Below are 17,676 nucleotides of genomic sequence, written 5' to 3'. Positions count from 1 at the left end.
ACAGCGCGGCAGTATAATAAACGATACATGAAAGTGCTTCTCGCCCGCTCGCAGTTCAGGCATACACACTACACAGGGCGAGAGAGAACAGCAGGCACGCGGGCGCCGTCAATACCGCCCCCTCCGCGGACCCCACCTCTGTCCCCGATTGCCCCCGCCCCGGCGCGGCTGCTGCCAGTCCTCCTCTCCGGGCCCACCCCCGCCACCATGATAAACGTGGCCCGTCGGCGCGTCCCCCCCAAACACGTCCTCCTGCGGCGGCAGCGGCCCGCTCTGGCGCCCCAACGCGAACGTCCCGGCGCCCTCCGCGCCGCCGCCGAGCCCGGGGAGCACAAACTCGTCCTCTGCGCCGTTCTGCCCGCCGTTCTGCCCCCCGCCGCCGCCGCCACCGCCGGGCCCGAACCCGTTGCGCTGCCCGTACGGCCCGTCGGCGCCCGGCGGGCCCAGCCCGAACCCCTGCGGCTCCTCGTCCTTCGCCCACCAGCCGCCGCCGAACCCGGGCACCATCGCCTCCTCCTCGTCCTGCTGGCTCGTGTCGACGACGGCGGGCGGCTTCTCCCCGCCGCCCGAAAACACGGAGGACGCGTCGCCGGGGCGCTCGCGCGACCAGAAGCGCGTCGTGTGGTCGTTGGAGGCGCTCACGAGGAGGTGCCCGAGCGGGTGGAACACGAGCGCCCACACGTTCGAGTCGTGCGCCTGTGAGAGCGTCGCGCGCGGCTGCGAGAGCGTCTGTGGGAGCGCGGGGTCCGGCAGGGAGAGGTCCCAGTGCAGCAGCGAGCCTTCGGAGCCGCCCGTGACGAGGAGCGGGTGCACGGGGTGCCATGTGACCGCTGGGGAGGCGGGGCGATGAGCGCGCGGGCAGTGGACGAGGGGAGGGGGGGGAGGAAAGGAGCTCACAGCAGACTTCTTTTTTGTGCCCGCGGAGGATGCAGAATTCCTTCATCGCGCGGATGTCGAACACGCGGGTGGTCTGGTCTCGGGACGCGCTGGCGACGAGGTTCCCGTTGGGCGACCAGGCGAGGGCTTGGATGGTGTTCTTGTGTTGGTGTCTGACACCGTTGCATCATTTATAATGCGGACACGCCGAATGTGTGCGACTCACAAGGTGGTGAGCGAGGTCCCCGTTCGCGGATCCCAGAATTTGATCTGGTTATCCTTGCTCCCAGAGACTAGGAGCCCTTTGGTAGGATGCCATTCGACGCACTTGACGTCCCACCCGTGTCCTAGAGATGCCGATTAGGACGTGCACTTGACCGTCGACGAATGCAAATACCCGTGAGAACTCTCTCTCTCCGGCTTTCCTCAAACGACCAGATGCAGAGCGTCGAATCGTCGCTTGCGGTCGCGAAACGGTTGTCGTCCGGGCTGAAGCTGAGACCGCGGATGGCCTCGCGATGGCCCTGCCACGCAGTCAGGTTGTTCATGTTGGGCTGAAAGTACTTGATGATGCCGCTCTGGTCTGCGGACGCCAGATATGCGCCAGAGTGCGTGAACTGCATCGCGCGAATCGCATTGTCGTGCGCCTGCAAGATGGTCTCGAAGTTGAACGTCAGCCCGTTCCAGAGCGTGAACTCGCCGCTCGTGGATCCCGTCAGAATCCGCCTCCCTTCTGGCGTCCACTGTCAAAAGAGGGTAAGCCATCGATGCATGCCCTCGATAGGCGTCTCTCGAGAGCTGCGACGGACCACTACGACATTGACGGGGCATCTGATTTTGTTGGTGGATGTGTGGACGAATTTGGTGCACAGCGAGGTGGAGGCGTTGTCTGGGTACGCCTTGGGAGGAAGGAGCTGTAATACCGCCCATTCAGTCGATGCTTCAAGTTGTCGAATCGCATTGGAGGAATACACCGTACATCGACTATATAAGGTGGACTTGGCCTCAAATATGGGACATATCTCGGGCTCGGTTGGATCTTGCGCAACTGGCAGAGATATGCTCGCTGTGAGCGCCATGGAAAGGTGTAGGCACATGAACTCTGTGCTCACCAGGTTCCAACGGCCCATGCCCCCAGCATAGTCCACCGTCCGCCGCGGTCGCGTCTTCTTGAGCGCCTTTCCATCCATCATCTGCCTCGCAGCCGCCATTTCTAAATCATGGCTTTTCGCGTCGTCCATGGGTGGAGCCTGCGGTGCGTTCAAATAGCTCTTTGGCGTCCATTCAGAGAAACTGGCTGGTTGTGGCACGCGGATGACCTCTGGCGGCAGAAGCACTGGTAAAGGCGAGCTCGCCATGAGTCGTCCACAGGAGTACGGGTGCTAGAGCACAAAAACCAAAGGCGAGAATTGAATCGAAGACCAAACGATTTGTACGACTCGGACTTTTACAGGGATGAGGCGCACCGTAAGGACTGGTATTTTGTTACGTAAGTACAGAAGGATGAGTAGCCCGATTTGGACTGTGTTGCCGTGCTCCTGTTCTATCTACATCATGGATCCGTGTCTATCTGTCTCTACCGTGACAAGCGTTTTTATTGTTGGGGTCAATCCTCTCAGCACCGTGCATAGCGCAGAGATCTGTCCTCCATTCTCGAACATCGCGGATACAACTTCAATCGTGCCCTCGGGCCTCCACGGTCTGAGGTCTCTACACAATACTCGCATCATGCGATACGTTCAATGACGCTGTTCTGAACGGATTCCGAGCCATTACTAAGGTAGAATGGACCAAACAGCCGCCACCTGGTAAGAAAGTCAAAAAGGGTGACACCGTGAGTTACTCCTCGTGCGCTCGCATCCCGTACTAACTGTTTTTGAGGCGCCAAGGCTCAGCTGTCGCATGTTCTGGTGATCTCCCAGTGACAACGCCTGAAGAATACCTGTCCGGGTCGTTACGCGGAACCCGGAGATACAGGCCTCAGCACCGCTGCGGTTCACAGTCAGAGCATCACCATATTGATGGTCTCACGTTGGGCATCTCGTGCGTACCTCCCTTATTGTGTCGAACACAGCTAAGCGAAGCCTGAGCACTTGATCCCTTAGCTCCAGGGGCACGCCCGGAGCATAGCATTGACGATGATTCATCCTCTTTCGTGCACTGCAGTTAATCGTTGGCCACGCGCCACCAATCTCTTCAGTAATCTCGGAGAACACGATCCCATATCGCAATCAATGTGCTCTACCTAGAAGCTCAAGCACTCGGCACTCGTCGGTACTGAGGACAAAAAAGAAATTCCTTGCTAGTGCTCTCCGACCTCCGTAACACCTTTCGGCCCCGCACCCCTCGGCCCCGCACCTCGCGCTTCAAGCTCGGTTCTACTCGCAATTGGTGACGCTATTCCGCGCTCCATTCCAAAGCTGGCTCTCATCTCTCTGATCGCCATTCATGTCCTTGACATCCGATCGAGCTCGATGACAAATGTGGGACAGGTACTACCCCCGGTGGCTGTCTCGTCCCAGGACCGGAACACCGCCGACGCTAGGCCAGGATAGCGCATGCCTAGTCAGAGTTCCTAATAGTAATAAACTATAGCGCTCAGGACGATCCACAGAGAAAAAGCAAGAAATAAACATACTACATTGGTACCAGGAGTACGATGAGAGAACCGTATTTTTGACTACTGCTACAGTCGATCCAGACGATCGAAGCAAACGTGACACAAACAGGACAAGGTAAAAGGAGCGAAAGGACGGTAGAAAGACAATGAAAGTCCAAAGCAGGATCAAACAGTACAAGAACAGCGATATAGGTGAGTGGAGAAGTGGAGGACCCTACAAGGACGTGTGGAAAAAATCTTCAAATCTAACGTTATCTGCTGCATGAAGGTCATACGGCTCCTGAGTCTCACTCAAGACCGGCGTTCTATCCAGGGCGAGGGAATATGACTGGAGATCATAGCCACTCTCCATCCACATCGTCTGCGAGGCATCAGCACCCAATGTCGATGCGTTATCGCTGAAATACGAGTTTTGCTGCGACTGTGGTGGCGAATCGTTGAACGCGGAGGGGTAAGCGAGGGCCAATCCCATTTCGTCGGATTGCGGCGTTGCCACAGAAGTGCTATCTGAGGGAGTGAAGGACGACTCCTTTGGACTATCGCTGTAATTCCAATTGGCGAGTTGCAGATTCATTGCGTCGAGGCTCGTGGAATAGGCATCGTTCGGGTACGACAAGTCGTATGGAACAGATGGATAACCTCCAGACGGGTAGACGCTCTGCGACATGTCGAACGACATCGCATACGCTTCCTAGAAGGTGCGAGCGTTAGCGACATGTGTCAATCAGAATTTGAGGAATTGGCTGACCTGCACGTCCACACTTGGATATGACGCAGTCTGCTGATTCTCGACGTAGGGAGAGTATTCGTCTGTATATGGGCGCTGCACGGCTCCATGGGCCTCGTTCTCCGCCCAGGACTGTACAGTTGAGAACGATGTGGCGTCAGGGGTGGTTGGGCTATCTTTCTGTAGATAGGAATGGGGGAATGGGGAAGAGGCCGATCGCTGTCGGCTCAGAATGGGGGGTGATGGATCGTCGTCCTGCGTCTGACTTCCCTCAGGAGAGGAAGCCTCGACACTGCCCTCACAATCATGGAATTCCGCTTGCTGACTGCCACCCAACTTCTCCTGCATGATGAGCCGAGCTACCTTCGCACAACGGTCCATCCCCTGGCGCTTGCCATTGGTGCGACGCTCGACACCCGTTGCCTGGGTACGATTGCGGGATGGATTGAAGCGATAGTCAGGGTTCCGGAGAGCGTGATCGAGCTTCTCAGCATCAGCGAGTGCCTTGTAGTGCTCATGCTCTTCATCAGACAACCTCTTCCACGCCTCACCTGCGCGCTTGGACAGAGTCGTGTCGGTAGCAGTGGCAGAAGTGGCACCTGACGAGGAGCCATGTTTGGCATGCTTGGAGGCGTACTCGCACCGGAATATGATAAACGCGTTGCGCGGGCGAGGAACCCACGCCGGATTGCGCATGCGGTTGCGGATGGCGCGTCGATCGGACGAGGTCAGGGTGGAGCTGGGCGGGGTAGTGTCTGTGGAATAGCCGGGGGACTGAGCAGACCGATAGGAACCGAACGATACAGATCGGGATGGACGCGTGTGAGGGATGTAACGATGCTGGGAACTAGGCTTGCCCAGTGGCTCGATGGTAGGAAGGTCGTGTGCATGGCGGAAATCAGGTGAGGTCGAAGGGGACGTCGAGGATGAGGACGAGGGTGAGGGTGTCCATCCGAAAATCATACCAGTCTCTTCGTAGGCAGACATGACTATCGGTGGTATGGGCCAGCGGAAAGGTGTGAGGAGAGAGGGCAGGCAGGACTGTTAAATAGCGGCGTTCAATCTGGATTTCGCCCAGTGAGCGATTTGATTTTTGCCCATATCTTGTTTCGCCCTCCGCTCCATTGTGTCCGGCAACTAACATCGAGATCCGCCGGCGTGCCACATCTCGTGGCCACTCGATCATCGTGATCGCCCTCTACCCTCTCCTGGTAGTAAGTTGCTCATTGGCCCGCCCCTTACAACCTCCTATTCAACGCCCAATCCCCTCCCGTTTAAAGCAGCTTACTATAAGTTTACGGTTTTGGACTGAGCTATGAACCGTGCCCATTCAACGACGGACCGGGGTATTGTAGTTAGAACATTCACACCAGTGCCTCGGGATCTGTGCATGATCGGGTATGCTACTGCTTTTTGGGAGAAAAGGTTCCGTCAACATGGCTGGAGCGGTTTCGTGATCGACGCCGCACTGCTCGGACGTTGAGCGTAAGCTGCCCTTGGCCCCCTGCTCCTCGACGTCCTCCAGACACGGGGCTCTACCATCATACACCGCAAGAATTTAGGGTGACCATGAACCATTGGGCAGTGCCCAATCGATTCCTGACTAGCCGACGCGGTTCGCCAGAGGTCACCGCGGTATCATATGCTGAATGCAGAACCATGATTCAGGATTTTTCGGTAGGATTTATCTCATGTGGCCCATACCGCTTCTTGTGATTTTAGGGGTTCCGCAAGCATATCCTGCGGTGCAAACATGTACCAGGCATTCGTCATAGGACGGCGAATGAACGCACGCTTATGTGTACAAACCTAATCGCCTCTGTCAGTGGCTCAGGATGCTGGATCGGGCCCGCATCCGCTGTTCCTGGAATCCATGTCTGTACTTACCCGCCCTAGGTAAGTCGTGTCAAGCCTCCGGTATACAACTCCTGCGAATGCTGTGGTCTTCGTATCCTTTCGTATCTCGCTCAGACCTTGCGCCATCATGGCCTGAGGCGATATCCGGAAAATATATAGAAAAATGGGGCATAAAGATCAATCACCTGCAAGGTCTCAGAATCTAGTGGACAGCGTCGGCAGGCTAGAACCCTGGAGTGAACAGTATCCCAGCCAATAGCGGAGAATAATTAGAAGTCCGTCTGGGTTGAATGCCGTGCACGCGACAGACACTGGAATTCTTTTCACAATCTAGAAGGCGAATAATGAAGGCACCATATCGCAGCTACCACGCAGGCTAACACGCAGCGTTACGAAAAATGTCCTGCGCTTCTTCAGGACAGGACAGGGTTTGTTTGCCTGCTCGTGTACATCCAATACCACTTGATATGAACAGATGGCTTGATCAATCGTTTGCTAGGGATTGCTAGCATCAAGCCAGTACTGAGGCACGATCTAATAAGAAGTCTTCAAGATGCTCTGGCCTCGGCAAGCATAACAAATAATAATAAATCGTGCAGCCTTCAAATCTGGTGCGCTGTCGTAATGGAGAAGCAGGGAGAGGGGGAGACAGAAGAAAAAGAAAAGAAAAAAGAAAAAGAAAAAGAAAAGGGCAAGAAAAGGGGAAGAAGGGCTAGGTCGACGGCTGCGGTCGACCACGAGGCTCACACCTACCATATCAGTATTCCACCCGAAGATGTCTTCTCTCGGAAACCGCGGCTTTGCCTAGGAAGCCGCGTGCCGGCGGGAACCGCCTAGACACTGTCCGGGGTGATTTAGTAAGCCCAGGTAAGCCCCGAGTGAAGCCCCGAGCCGGGCCCTGAGCGATTATTAGGTTCAAAGGTGCCTATGATGATACACAGATCTAGGTAAGGATTTGAGCGTCGAGCTGAGGCTTGAAGTCGACGGTATGTATGAATATTGATTTTCGAAGCTAAATTCAACCAAAGCGACGGTTCTGTCCGGGACGCAATGAATACGAACGGTGAAGCAGCAATAAATGAGACTGTGGATTGACCTCGGCCTCGGCCATCGTTTGTCACATGAAATGCAGCAGTAAGACGAGCTGGCGCACGCACCAACAGCAGTGGCACGCCTAATCCGAAGAGAGCCGAACTGTCAGCCGATAAAGGGGTGCAGCTTGGAATAAACGAAGCACTGAGATATGAAATACGATATCGAGGTGCCATAGGGTGGCCAGGGTGCCATCCGAAACGTTGAATACGAAAAACCGGTCAATAAGTAATCAAGGTTAGATAGGGTCAGATCCATTGAGTTCTGCTTGCGTAAGAAGACGGTAATGAAATAAGGGCTCACAAAGGCTCATTAGAGGCTTCCTGTTCTGCTGAGCCTAGGCCAATGAGATTCATGGAATCCCAGCAAATGGCGGGAGGTAGCAGAAGACGCCCGAACACGCGGCACCCAAGTACCTAAGTAGTTGTGAGCATGAGGAGAAAAGCCCAAAGGTTAGCCGGCCCAAAGGGAGGCACGACAGAGACTGCTCAATGATGCTCCGGTACGAGAACAAGTAACCATAATCACCGGAAGAAATCCGGCATTCCGTGAGATCATGCTTGTTATCCTCGTGCGTACCTCTTACACCAGCTCCGCAGCCCCAAACACAGGGTGAGCCTGGTCAGGCGCATATGGTTGACGAAAGTATCGCACCTGCACGTAGAACATCCTTGAGGCTGTTTGAGGGCATTCGACTGATGTCTATCGATTCTGACGCGTAGCGGGTATTAAATATTTCAAGCGCAGCTCGAGTTACAAGTTGCCTGTCCATGCTAATTTGGGCGATATGTGTTGGATGAATATCGATGAAGATGGAGGCTGACGCGCTGACCACCTGAGGAGATCCGAGCTAGATGTCTTGGTACACAAGCGCGGAAGATGGGCAGGATCTTCTCAGTGGCGATACGAGTCCACAACAATGCGTACCTGAGATCTTGGTTCAGTATCGAGTCTTCGGTCAATAAATGATCAAGGATAACATGGTTTTTGCGAAAGGTTAAGAATAGCAACTACATTGTTTGCTGAGAGCACTGAAATGAAGACGCGTCATGTCGTGATATTCAAGCTCAAGGCAAGGCCATGGCGATACATTCCTGTACGATCGCCAGGGAAAACGCTCACGGCCATCACGTGCGCTATGACGTATGCATGAAAAAACATGAGGAAATCAGCAAAAAAAAATCTTAAAGCCCGAAGCCCGAGGCCCGAAGCCCGAAGCATTCCTCCTCGATCGTATCCTGCGTTAGAACGCGGAAGAGATTCAATGAGGAGGCTGAAGTTCATTCCACAGTTACCTGCATTCCGACTCGGACGCCCGACACGGGGACAAGTCCGTCGAACGGAAGATCGACTTGGAGCCATTGCTGTCGATTTCCGCTGCGAGTCGGGCTCTCTTGGCGCATGAAGGAAAGAAGACACAAAGCAATTCATTCGCTAGACGAAGAGCAACACACACTGCACGATGGGAAAGCTGATAAAAGAGCATCCATAACAAGTCCCCGAAAGTCCAATGACACGTCCAAAGTCCAAAGTCCAAAGTCCAAAGCGTAACGATCTTCCTAATTTTCATGCATGATCTTAAACGGTATTGAAGATAGTCAGGAAGGATTCAGACAGCGAGCTGTGAGTGAACCAAACTGACCCTACAATCCACACTGGGACGCCGCAACCTGCGTTACTGTCGCCGACACAGTACCCAACGCCACACCCTGATTGTTCGTCAAGGTATTCATCGCCTCCAACGACATGTTGATTCCGTCGCCGGCATGATCCACCCCCGTGACAAGGACGCTACGGCCGTTGTACGTGACCTCCCAGCAAGTCCCACAGCTAGGTGAGTTCCACCCGGCAATCGCCTGGACAGCAGCGACGTTCGGGAAAGACGGTAAAGAGCCGAGGGTGCTGAAGCCCTTGTTGATGAGGCCGTTCGTGCCATCGGAGCAGGCGACGTCCGTGAGGGGTTCGTTGGCGTTGTCATAAGTCTCGTCGTAGCGGACGTCAGTGGCGAACGCTGTAGATGCGAGAACGGCGAGGGATGCGAGGGCGAACGTGAACTTCATTGTCGGTGGACGGAGGGTTGTCGTGGACAGACGTAAAGAGATAGGAGGACGACAGAGATGAGAGCACAGACCGATTGAGGCGAGCACACTGAGGATCCCAGCCAGCAAAAGAGGCATTTATAGAGTATTTGTACGGTCAATGTACCCCGACGGTTCACAGAAGACCGCCGAAATCGTCGTCCAGCATGCGCACGAAGTAACCCATGACCGAGGACTTGACAGGCGATGACCGGAGTAAGTGCCCGCTGCATTGCCTGCAGGAGGCGCCTAGGCAGCAGAATGAGGCAATGTCATCAAGAAGGCGGATCAACTGACCGTGAACAGCGTTCGGATCATATGGAAGGTGGGGCTATTTAAAAGGCTGTCTGACGCACGAGCACATTTGCGTCAGAGAAGCTCTCTCATCGCATCGTGGATGGTCGAGACGAACGCGCCAAGCAAGCTCCATTGCAATGATCAGGCCGAGGCTTGCCTCCATGAAAGCGACCTAGGTCAGCTCTATGAGAAACTGAAGCTGGAGCACTGGAGTGCCATCGGACTGTCACCGTTATGGTTTCATTCTCTAGACCATATGGAAAGGCGGCTTGATGACTGGGGCAACATACAGGGGTATATTCCGTTTTCGGCCACACAACTTAGAGTGAAGAACGCGATGCAATGGGCTTCGTAAGACATGCGTCAGTCGTTTGAGTATCCCTGAGCTCGTTCAAAGAGGTAAGGCCATATGGAGCGCATTCTAGACTTTGAAGGTAGAACAATTGGAAGGCAAACGTGGTTGGCCTGTGGGCGCTTGTGCGGTCGTGGCGAAGCGTGCCCGGGTTTAGCCGAACTATGGGGCTTACCGACGTCCCCGGCGGGTCTCGCTCTGACACTCCTCCATTCTGTAATGCAAGCTTCAGGTGCGTCTCTTTCCAAGATTTAGCCACTTAGTGGCAGAGTTGAAGCTAGAAAACTCATGCGATTCCTTACAGGTGAAAGATTCTCATATCTCTAATTCTGCGCCAGAGAACTCTGATCGGCGGTCTTCACCTGCTCGGAGAAAGTGTAAAGGAGATGGACTCTCCTGCGAAACCAGATAATCAGCCTGACGCTCCTCGGCCAGGACAGACGATCCGTGGAACGCTTCTGTCACATTTGACCAACGTTGTACAGGGATCGACGCCGTTCATATCCATCTTTCTTTTGATCCATCTTTCAGCTCCAGTTCTCGCAAATGTTGGAGGCTCGTCGCTGTCCTCTCAAGTCATGGTACGCAGTCTTCCACCGAAGAACTGCCTTTGATTATTCCGAAAATCTGATCATCATCCATTATCTCCGAATATTCACAGCTCCTCGGGCGAGAATATTACCAAACCGCTTTCGGCGAAGCCTACCTCGTTCTTCTCCCTCTCACACTCCATCCCCTCACCGCAACTCTCAAGCGTATTCTGTCCCCGCATTCGCCCCGCCCTCCTTCGAGCCTTCTGACAATCACGGGTTATACGACCCTTCTATTTCTTCCGATTCACTTTCTCACACACCGCCTAGCTCCAGCCTCTCCGCTACCTCCAATCGGTTCCATTGGACCTGCAGAGCTAGACTACGAGTTTGTGAAGGCGGGGCTCAGTGCTTGGCCTCTTCGCTCATGGGTTCTCTACAGCGGACTTGCGCTCGGTGTAGCTTTCCATATGGGCGAGGGAACGCATTTGATGTGGAATACGTGGGAGCCTCATGCGACGGAGAAATGGAGGAGCTTTGGCAAAACAACGAGGCGTGTTATTGCTGCTGCCTGCGCCTTCCCTGTGATTTCAGGACTGTTTGCCTTATCGCAGGAGCCGTTATTGTTGTTCGCGTCAACGCTCGAGCGAATTCATGCTTCGTTCACTCAATCTATCATCTTCAGAATTTGATTTAGAAGGACTATCGAATTCACAGTTTGCAATGATGTTATGATTACAACAGCTCGCTTTGCGATGTTCAAAGGCGTGCGTATGCATTACATTGATCTTCTTGGCAACAAACTGACAGATAAAAGAGCGAAAGTGGTATCTTTCTAATAAGTCAATTATACAGACAGATGGGACTTGTTTCTTGTACCGGGAAAAACAACACAGATCCTACATCCTCCGTTCCTTGTACCTTCCAACGCTTCCAAATCAATGCCTAGAGCGGATGCTCATCGTCCGCATTGTCGGGACTAAAGGAATGATAAATCACTGGTCGTGAATGACTTGGCAGAGACGTACACATCATCAAGCCCTTGATATCCTTCACCCTGGCCTGCTCGATCGACTTCCTCAAAATCAACACCCGCACGCTGGCCCACACCAGCAGTAGACACCCAAACGCAACCGGTATCAACCAGTACAATGGCGACAAGTGGAACGAGCCTCCGAAGACCACATGCAAGGGAGGCGTGTAGACGATGAAGATACCCAGACAGGCGCCTGCAAAGATCCCGAAGAAGTTGTATTTGTTCCAGTTTCCAAAAGGCAGGGAGAATTTGGCCTTGACCGCAAATACCTAGAGGAAATGCGGTTCAGAAACAAATGCGTGGACGCTAGGTGAGTAGATGATGAATTTACGTTGAAGCACTGCATGATGAAGATCGAGAGGTATACTGGAAAGGAGCATGGTTTAAGTTATTAACGCAGGCATCATGCGGGGAAAGGGTCACCTATTGATTGAGCCTCGCCTAGGGCCCGTACTTGCTGTGAACTTGACAAGATTCTCCCACTGTGATTGACGAAATCGGGGCTAGATTTTGTGAAATATACTGCGAAGACCAATCGTGTCAGGAACGAATGAAAACGATGAGCCGGAATTCAATCACCTCCCGCCTGTTGAGCTGTCCTCAGGTCGCTTGGAGAGAAACCATTCTTGAAGAATACAACAAAGTATGCGACCAAACTACCCAATATCAACGTAAGACGACAAGAGGTAAAAAATGGACACATTCCAAGACTCACGATCCGAGCATTTCAATCATCCCCGCCTCAAGGTATGCGTAACTCAGCAATTTGCCGTCGACAAGATTCTCGCCGCCAGTCTGTTCCAGTCTTTCCTCCCAGAAGTCCCGTGTGAATGGCGCCTTCAATTTTTGAGATATGACACTTATGCGGCTTGGCAGAATGATTTGCTGAGTTTCCGAGTCACGTATAAGCGTTTTGCTCCGTTTGAGGGCCCTGCGTTTCAAAGACATGATTGAGGCCTCGTTTACTGAAGCAAATGAAGGATCAGATCATGACCCATTAAGATTATTTGTCTCAAAATTATGAGTACAGACCTGGCTTTCTTGGGCTCAGGCGCATCAGGCCGTCCTTTGATTCAGACTTGTCCCAAGCGAAAGAGAGCTGAAGAACAAGAGAGCTTATTAGGAGAGATGCCCAAACCTGGAGTTGCCAAACCTACCGCAACAAACAACTCGAATCCAAGGTCTATCAGAATGCTCATTAGCCTCCACTTATGTGATAAAAATTTCACGGTGCGTACCAATCACTAGAATGAGAATAGCTGATAAAGGCAACGGAATAGGAACGACGACATCTATTGCAGCATATTCAGACACTCACTCGCTTCGAAGAAAGGTACGAAGAGCTTACATAGAAGTTGAGGCACGACTTCAGGTGTACTGTGCGAGATGGTATACCTGTCAAACGGCCAATTAGCGTTCTGATATAACACACCTCTGCATCCAAACAACCAAGTAGTAAAAAAAAAAGCTTACTGAATGGAGCGTTTCAAGTTAACAAATATTTGGCGCCCTTCTTGCACGCCCTCTGATATTGCCATGTCAAGCCCAAAACAGGGAATTAGTGATTTTTAGTTTACTCACTGACAGTCGAGGCGAAATTGTCGTCTATAAATCAAATCATGTCAGAATCCAACGGTCTTTGAATCAAGGCATAGAACCTTACCGAGAAGAATCATGTTTGCTGCCTCCTTTGAGACATCGGATCCGGAAATATTCATTGCAATGCCAAGATCGGCCTGGAATTCGATGATGAACAATTAATTGAGAACGTCAAAATATACAACAGACCTTTTTCAGAGCAGGAGAATCATTGACACCATCTCCAGTACTTGAAGGCTGGTTAGTAACAACTATGACTCAGAGAAACGAAGAACGCACACTCCAACGATATGTCCTAACGCTTGTGCACGTTTGACTGCAATAGCAAGAAACCGTGAGCTCTCATTACTCCATTGGCTTCTATTCCGAGTTATCACGCACCGATCTCTAACTTGTGTTGCGGCGAGGTCCGCGCAAACACGATCTCTTGTTTGCTGAAGACTGCATCATGCGTCAACCACTGGTCAAACTCAGCTACGGCGTGTTACTCACTCAAGTCCCATTGCCACCCTTCCAGCTTGTCGATGTCATCTCCGTGTACTACAACAGTTTCAACTTCATCATCGTAGATTTGTTCGATCGGACGTCCAGTCTTCGCGCTTAGCGTCTCCTTCGTATCTCCAAGAATCAAGTTGATTTTGCGTGCAATCGCCTCTGCTGTCTTCGGATGATCGCCTACGTGCCAGTGGACTTGAGAAGTGGTGCTCGGAAATATAGTATATGTACGGACCTGTAACCATCATGACCTTGATTCCCGCAAGTCGAAGAGTTCCAATAGCCTCTCTGACGCCGTGCTTCGGTGGGTCTTCAAGAGAGACAAGTCCCGTAAAGCAGTAGTCAGAGGTCGGGTAATTCACTTCGTTCTTAGAGAAAACATAGTCGACAGGGTACTTGTCGCGTGGCAAAAGAGCTTGAGCACAACCAATGACACGGTGACCTCTGGACGCCATATACTTGATAGATCGAGCAATCAGATCATATTAGATCAAATAGGCTGCAGAACTCACATTGTATGCTGTCTCGTAATTCTGTGCGAAGACATCGTCGATAGGGAGAATCTGCCCTTGCTTCAAGTATGTTGAACATTTCCCCAGGACACGTTCCGGTGCTCCTTTAATGTACAGAGTGAGATCGCCGACATCATGAGGCTTATTGACCTATCAAGAAGATGAGTGAATATTTGATCCGCGAATATAAGAGGATTCCCTCACAATTACAAGCGCCCATTTATTCGTAGAATTGAAAGGAACTTCGAAGGTCTTGCGATGGCTCTTAAGGTATGCATCGTAGTCGGGAAGATAACGTCCAGCGAAACGAGCGAGGCCTGTTTCAGTGGCATCTCCCAGAACTTCACGATTCGTAAATGGCACATCGGTCCTGTCGAACTTGATACGAGAGTTCAAGGCTGCGATAGAAACCATATCGTTCATGCCGGGGGCATCGAGAGCAAAGTTGGGCGTGTCTTGTTCGTCATTGTCAGACTAGACATGATATATCAACAATGAGATGCGAGGGAGGGGATGTCGAACTTACTTGGAATGCTGAGAACATTTTATCACCGTTCCATAGATTCGTAACCTAGATAATCCATGACAACAAAGTGCGATAAAACTAGACTGAGCACGTACTGTCATCTGGTTCCTTGTAAGCGTGCCAGTTTTGTCCGTTGCCAGGAGCGTCAGCTATGGAGGACATTAGTAGGGCACTTTGAATCTATGATGCCTGAAACTCACGGATCCTGTCCCAGGAACGAGCTAGTCAACGACTATACCATATACAAAGCTTGCCAGACTTACCCAGTGTTTCCACACCTTGTAGGTCTTTCACAAGCACGTTTTGTGCAGCCATCCTCTTCGCAGCGATCGACAGTCTGAGATATATGTCAGTCGATAAGAAGCAATGAGAAAGGGAGAAGGCATTACAGCAGAGTGACCACTGAGGGGAGCCCCTCAGGTACGAAAGCGACGAGAATAGACACAGCGAAGGTCACGGTTTGGGCTCCCTTGCCCTTGTAGGCTGTTGTGATGCCGACGATGAAGAAGACGACCGCGAATATAATGGCGATCGTGGACACCATCATGACGAAACTTGCACTGCAGACAAGGAGAGTCAGATGCTTATGTCGGGCGGGGAACAGGGAAGATACTTACATCTCCACTGCCAACGGGCTCTGGTTGCCTGTCTCACCGCCGGTGAGCGCAGCAATTTGGCCTAGATTATTCAAATGTCAGTGAGACAGAACCGAAGAGAAACAGTCATCTAACCGATGAAGGTGCGATCTCCAGTACGAACGACGACTGTGTAAGGGGATATGATCATCAACGTTACTTCGAAACGTTTAATTAAAGAGCTACTAACCTCCCCACCCTTCACCGTTCACGATAAGCGTGGAATTAAAGACCTGTGGCTAGATCAGAGAACTGAGGACTATAGTGAGATATCGAAGATCGCAGACCAAGTTCTCTGCCTCTGCCGCTCGGGGATATGACGATCCATCGATTTTGGGCATTCGCTCTTGTGGCTCTGACTCTCCGGTCAGGCTGCTATTATCCACCTTCAAGTCTGTCGCGGCGAAGAGTAAAAGGTCTGCAGGCGTCTTGTCGCCAACGCGCTGATGCAAAAAATCTTAATGAGATTTCATAAACAAGGGACTCCATGAGTGGGCTCACTATGAGGACAATGTCCCCTCTGACAAGGTTCTGAGCTGGGATGGACGTCAACGTCCCCCCACGAACGACCCTACACGATGGGGGTATAAGAGCAAGAAACGAGGCAAGGATCGCTTCGGATTTTTGAAGCTGGTAAAACTCGATGAATGCGTTGAGGAACGCAGCGCCGATCAAGATGCCGCCAAGATAGGTATTTGGAAAGTTGGCCTGAGTTGCCGGTGATGAGTGGAGACTAATCGAGAAGGATCTACAAATGCTTACCTTGTAGTCGATACCAAGAAGGATATATTCAAGGATGCCGGCTATAATTAGGATGACATTGAACATCGATCGCAAACAATCGAAATACTGGGGTCGGATCGAATGAGCAACGAGGAAGGGCCTTCTAATAATGGCAGGCATACCTTTTGCAACGCAGATTTCTTTTTGGGGGGAGTGAGTGCGTTGGGGCCGTCCCTTTTCAAGCGTGCCGCTGCCTCTTCTGCAGTGAGACCATACGACTGAGATGGATCCTTGGTATCGAAGGAGGTATCTAAATTGTCCACGGCGTCCTGAAGTGTCAATAGATGCTCCCGTATATCTGCTTCGTCAAGCTGAGGCTCTTTCGCGGTTGACTTTGCCTTTCCTTGATCAAGATGCTCGTACCCTGCAGCTGCTAGCTGGATCTCTTCGATGGTCATCTGTCTTCTCATCTCCGGGCCCTTGGGCCTGATCTTCCCTTCGTCGTCGATGGGTGACTCTTCGGGAAAGGCGACATGAGCGGGGCCGTTGCTTGAGAGCCCGTTCTCGAGATCGTAGTGAAGAGAAGAAGTGGGCCCCTCCGAAACCTTCTCGAGGCCGGCAAAGTGGGAATCCATAGTGGACGATGGTGAGGTGCTAAGTAGCAGAGAAATGCGAAAGAGCAATGCGGCCCCTGAGTCGTTTTTTATTCTGGTTTTAAGAGCAGGTGAAACAGACGGAAAAGGTGCGGGCAGTTCAAGAATGGACGACGACGCCTATCAGACGGAAGGCAACATTATCTTCCAGAACGTAGGACTAATACGCTGCCCTCGTGCGCGATATGATTGGATCTATTGTAGAAGACTGTGGCAGATTCGTATCCAACGAATGGCTATAAGCCCGCATGAGTTGAACAAACAGCTAAAAGACCGCAACGTCCAGGGGGAGGTCTCGTGACCATATGCATCTGGCAGGAACCTGGACCAAACTACCTCCAATTTTAAATCCTGGTACGCGGCGACCATCCTCGAGGACAGATAACCGAAAAATGTGGTGCTTAATCTCCATTTCGTACTGGCCTTCCCCAGAAGCTGTGCTTCGACTCGGTCAGAATGCAGTTCGGTTAGACAACTCGGTACCGAGCAGGATTTTCTTGGTGAATGATAGACCACCAGGATACCAGCCTGAAGCGGGCTTCGTGCGTGGCAGGGCCGAAGGTGGTGGGATTGAAGATTTCTAGATATCTAGTCAGGGGCGGCCATGAAATTTACAACGAGGTACGCAACGATATAATGACGACTGCTAGAGACATCTTCTGGACATATGGCCAGACCTCGTCCTATTATTAGAGTCCATTCAGCCGCGAGGCTATGCTGAAATTCAACATAAACACCTAGACTCTGTGAGAACCGAAGTCGATCGAAGTAAGTCCCCAGAGACTGAATAATTTACGTTGAGGATAGAAATACCATGGCTGTGTATTTTTCATACATCCTATTTGTCTGTGAATGCAACAATGTGTTTTGCATTGCAAGGGCAGCGAATCAACCATTGCCACCTGTCGCAGACGTACTAGGTGCCACTGCCCCACATTGCAACGCAACATCTGAACAAAACAAATGCTGGCTATAATGGGATTCAGGTATCACATATTCATAGAGAGTTGTTGATCCTTTCGCGATCTCAAAAGAGCTCAGCTGCTTACCGGCAAAGCTAATCGAAGG

General features: G+C 51.9%; 7 protein-coding genes across 7 annotated transcripts; 2 read left to right on the top strand and 5 right to left on the bottom strand.

Annotated features, from left to right (window-relative positions):
* Window positions 1–108: 108 nt before the first annotated feature.
* HETIRDRAFT_237329 (uncharacterized protein) lies at window positions 109–2,219 on the bottom strand (the record flags this gene model as incomplete). Its single annotated transcript, XM_009543741.2, has 7 exons — window positions 109–830; window positions 898–1,049; window positions 1,103–1,223; window positions 1,274–1,619; window positions 1,686–1,790; window positions 1,856–1,924; window positions 1,989–2,219. Coding segments are annotated over 7 exons (1,746 nt in total), but the record flags the coding sequence as incomplete, so codon positions are not given.
* A 211-nt stretch (window positions 2,220–2,430) lies between these two features.
* Window positions 2,431–2,622, top strand: HETIRDRAFT_168573 (uncharacterized protein; the record flags this gene model as incomplete). Its single annotated transcript, XM_009543740.1, has 1 exon — window positions 2,431–2,622. The coding sequence occupies one exon, from the start codon at window positions 2,431–2,433 to the stop codon at window positions 2,620–2,622; it is 192 nt and encodes a 63-aa protein (XP_009542035.1).
* Window positions 2,623–3,494: 872 nt separating this feature from the next.
* Window positions 3,495–5,463, bottom strand: hmg1 (high mobility group containing protein 1). Its single transcript, XM_009543739.1, has 2 exons — window positions 4,245–5,463; window positions 3,495–4,187 (listed from the first exon to the last, which is right to left on the bottom strand). Exons 1-2 carry the CDS (start codon window positions 5,208–5,210, stop codon window positions 3,711–3,713), a joined length of 1,443 nt encoding a protein of 480 aa, XP_009542034.1. The 5' UTR covers window positions 5,211–5,463; the 3' UTR covers window positions 3,495–3,710.
* A 2,893-nt stretch (window positions 5,464–8,356) lies between these two features.
* Window positions 8,357–8,575, bottom strand: HETIRDRAFT_101092 (uncharacterized protein; the record flags this gene model as incomplete). The annotated part of the gene is made up of 2 exons (XM_009543738.1): window positions 8,357–8,410; window positions 8,468–8,575. The coding sequence occupies 2 exons, from the start codon at window positions 8,573–8,575 to the stop codon at window positions 8,357–8,359; spliced, it is 162 nt and encodes a 53-aa protein (XP_009542033.1).
* Window positions 8,576–8,579: 4 nt separating this feature from the next.
* On the bottom strand, window positions 8,580–9,311 carry CerPla1 (Cerato-platanin). The gene is made up of 2 exons (XM_009543737.1): window positions 8,815–9,311; window positions 8,580–8,749 (listed from the first exon to the last, which is right to left on the bottom strand). The coding sequence occupies exon 1, from the start codon at window positions 9,230–9,232 to the stop codon at window positions 8,816–8,818; it is 417 nt and encodes a 138-aa protein (XP_009542032.1). The 5' UTR covers window positions 9,233–9,311; the 3' UTR covers window positions 8,580–8,749; window position 8,815.
* A 974-nt stretch (window positions 9,312–10,285) lies between these two features.
* Window positions 10,286–11,121, top strand: HETIRDRAFT_308980 (uncharacterized protein; the record flags this gene model as incomplete). The annotated part of the gene is made up of 2 exons (XM_009543736.1): window positions 10,286–10,480; window positions 10,561–11,121. 2 exons carry the CDS (start codon window positions 10,286–10,288, stop codon window positions 11,119–11,121), a joined length of 756 nt encoding a protein of 251 aa, XP_009542031.1.
* Window positions 11,122–11,367: 246 nt separating this feature from the next.
* Window positions 11,368–16,425, bottom strand: HETIRDRAFT_122733 (aminophospholipid-transporting P-type ATPase; the record flags this gene model as incomplete). Its single annotated transcript, XM_009543735.1, has 32 exons — window positions 11,368–11,408; window positions 11,458–11,734; window positions 11,797–11,831; window positions 11,889–11,987; window positions 12,045–12,121; window positions 12,181–12,430; window positions 12,498–12,564; window positions 12,623–12,648; window positions 12,704–12,757; window positions 12,814–12,860; window positions 12,939–12,990; window positions 13,047–13,070; window positions 13,129–13,201; window positions 13,254–13,293; window positions 13,344–13,380; window positions 13,446–13,505; window positions 13,557–13,739; window positions 13,795–14,017; window positions 14,072–14,221; window positions 14,276–14,545; window positions 14,598–14,642; window positions 14,693–14,746; window positions 14,811–14,815; window positions 14,861–14,934; window positions 14,987–15,157; window positions 15,215–15,275; window positions 15,329–15,361; window positions 15,423–15,465; window positions 15,520–15,675; window positions 15,734–15,940; window positions 15,995–16,081; window positions 16,138–16,425. 32 exons carry the CDS (start codon window positions 16,423–16,425, stop codon window positions 11,368–11,370), a joined length of 3,309 nt encoding a protein of 1,102 aa, XP_009542030.1.
* Window positions 16,426–17,676: the final 1,251 nt, after the last annotated feature.

This window comes from Heterobasidion irregulare (assembly GCF_000320585.1).
Source record: "Heterobasidion irregulare TC 32-1 unplaced genomic scaffold scaffold_02, whole genome shotgun sequence".
NCBI lineage: Eukaryota > Fungi > Basidiomycota > Agaricomycetes > Russulales > Bondarzewiaceae > Heterobasidion > Heterobasidion irregulare.
The sequence above is the reverse complement of the archived record's forward strand: the minus strand, read 5'-3'. Positions and strand labels throughout refer to the sequence as shown.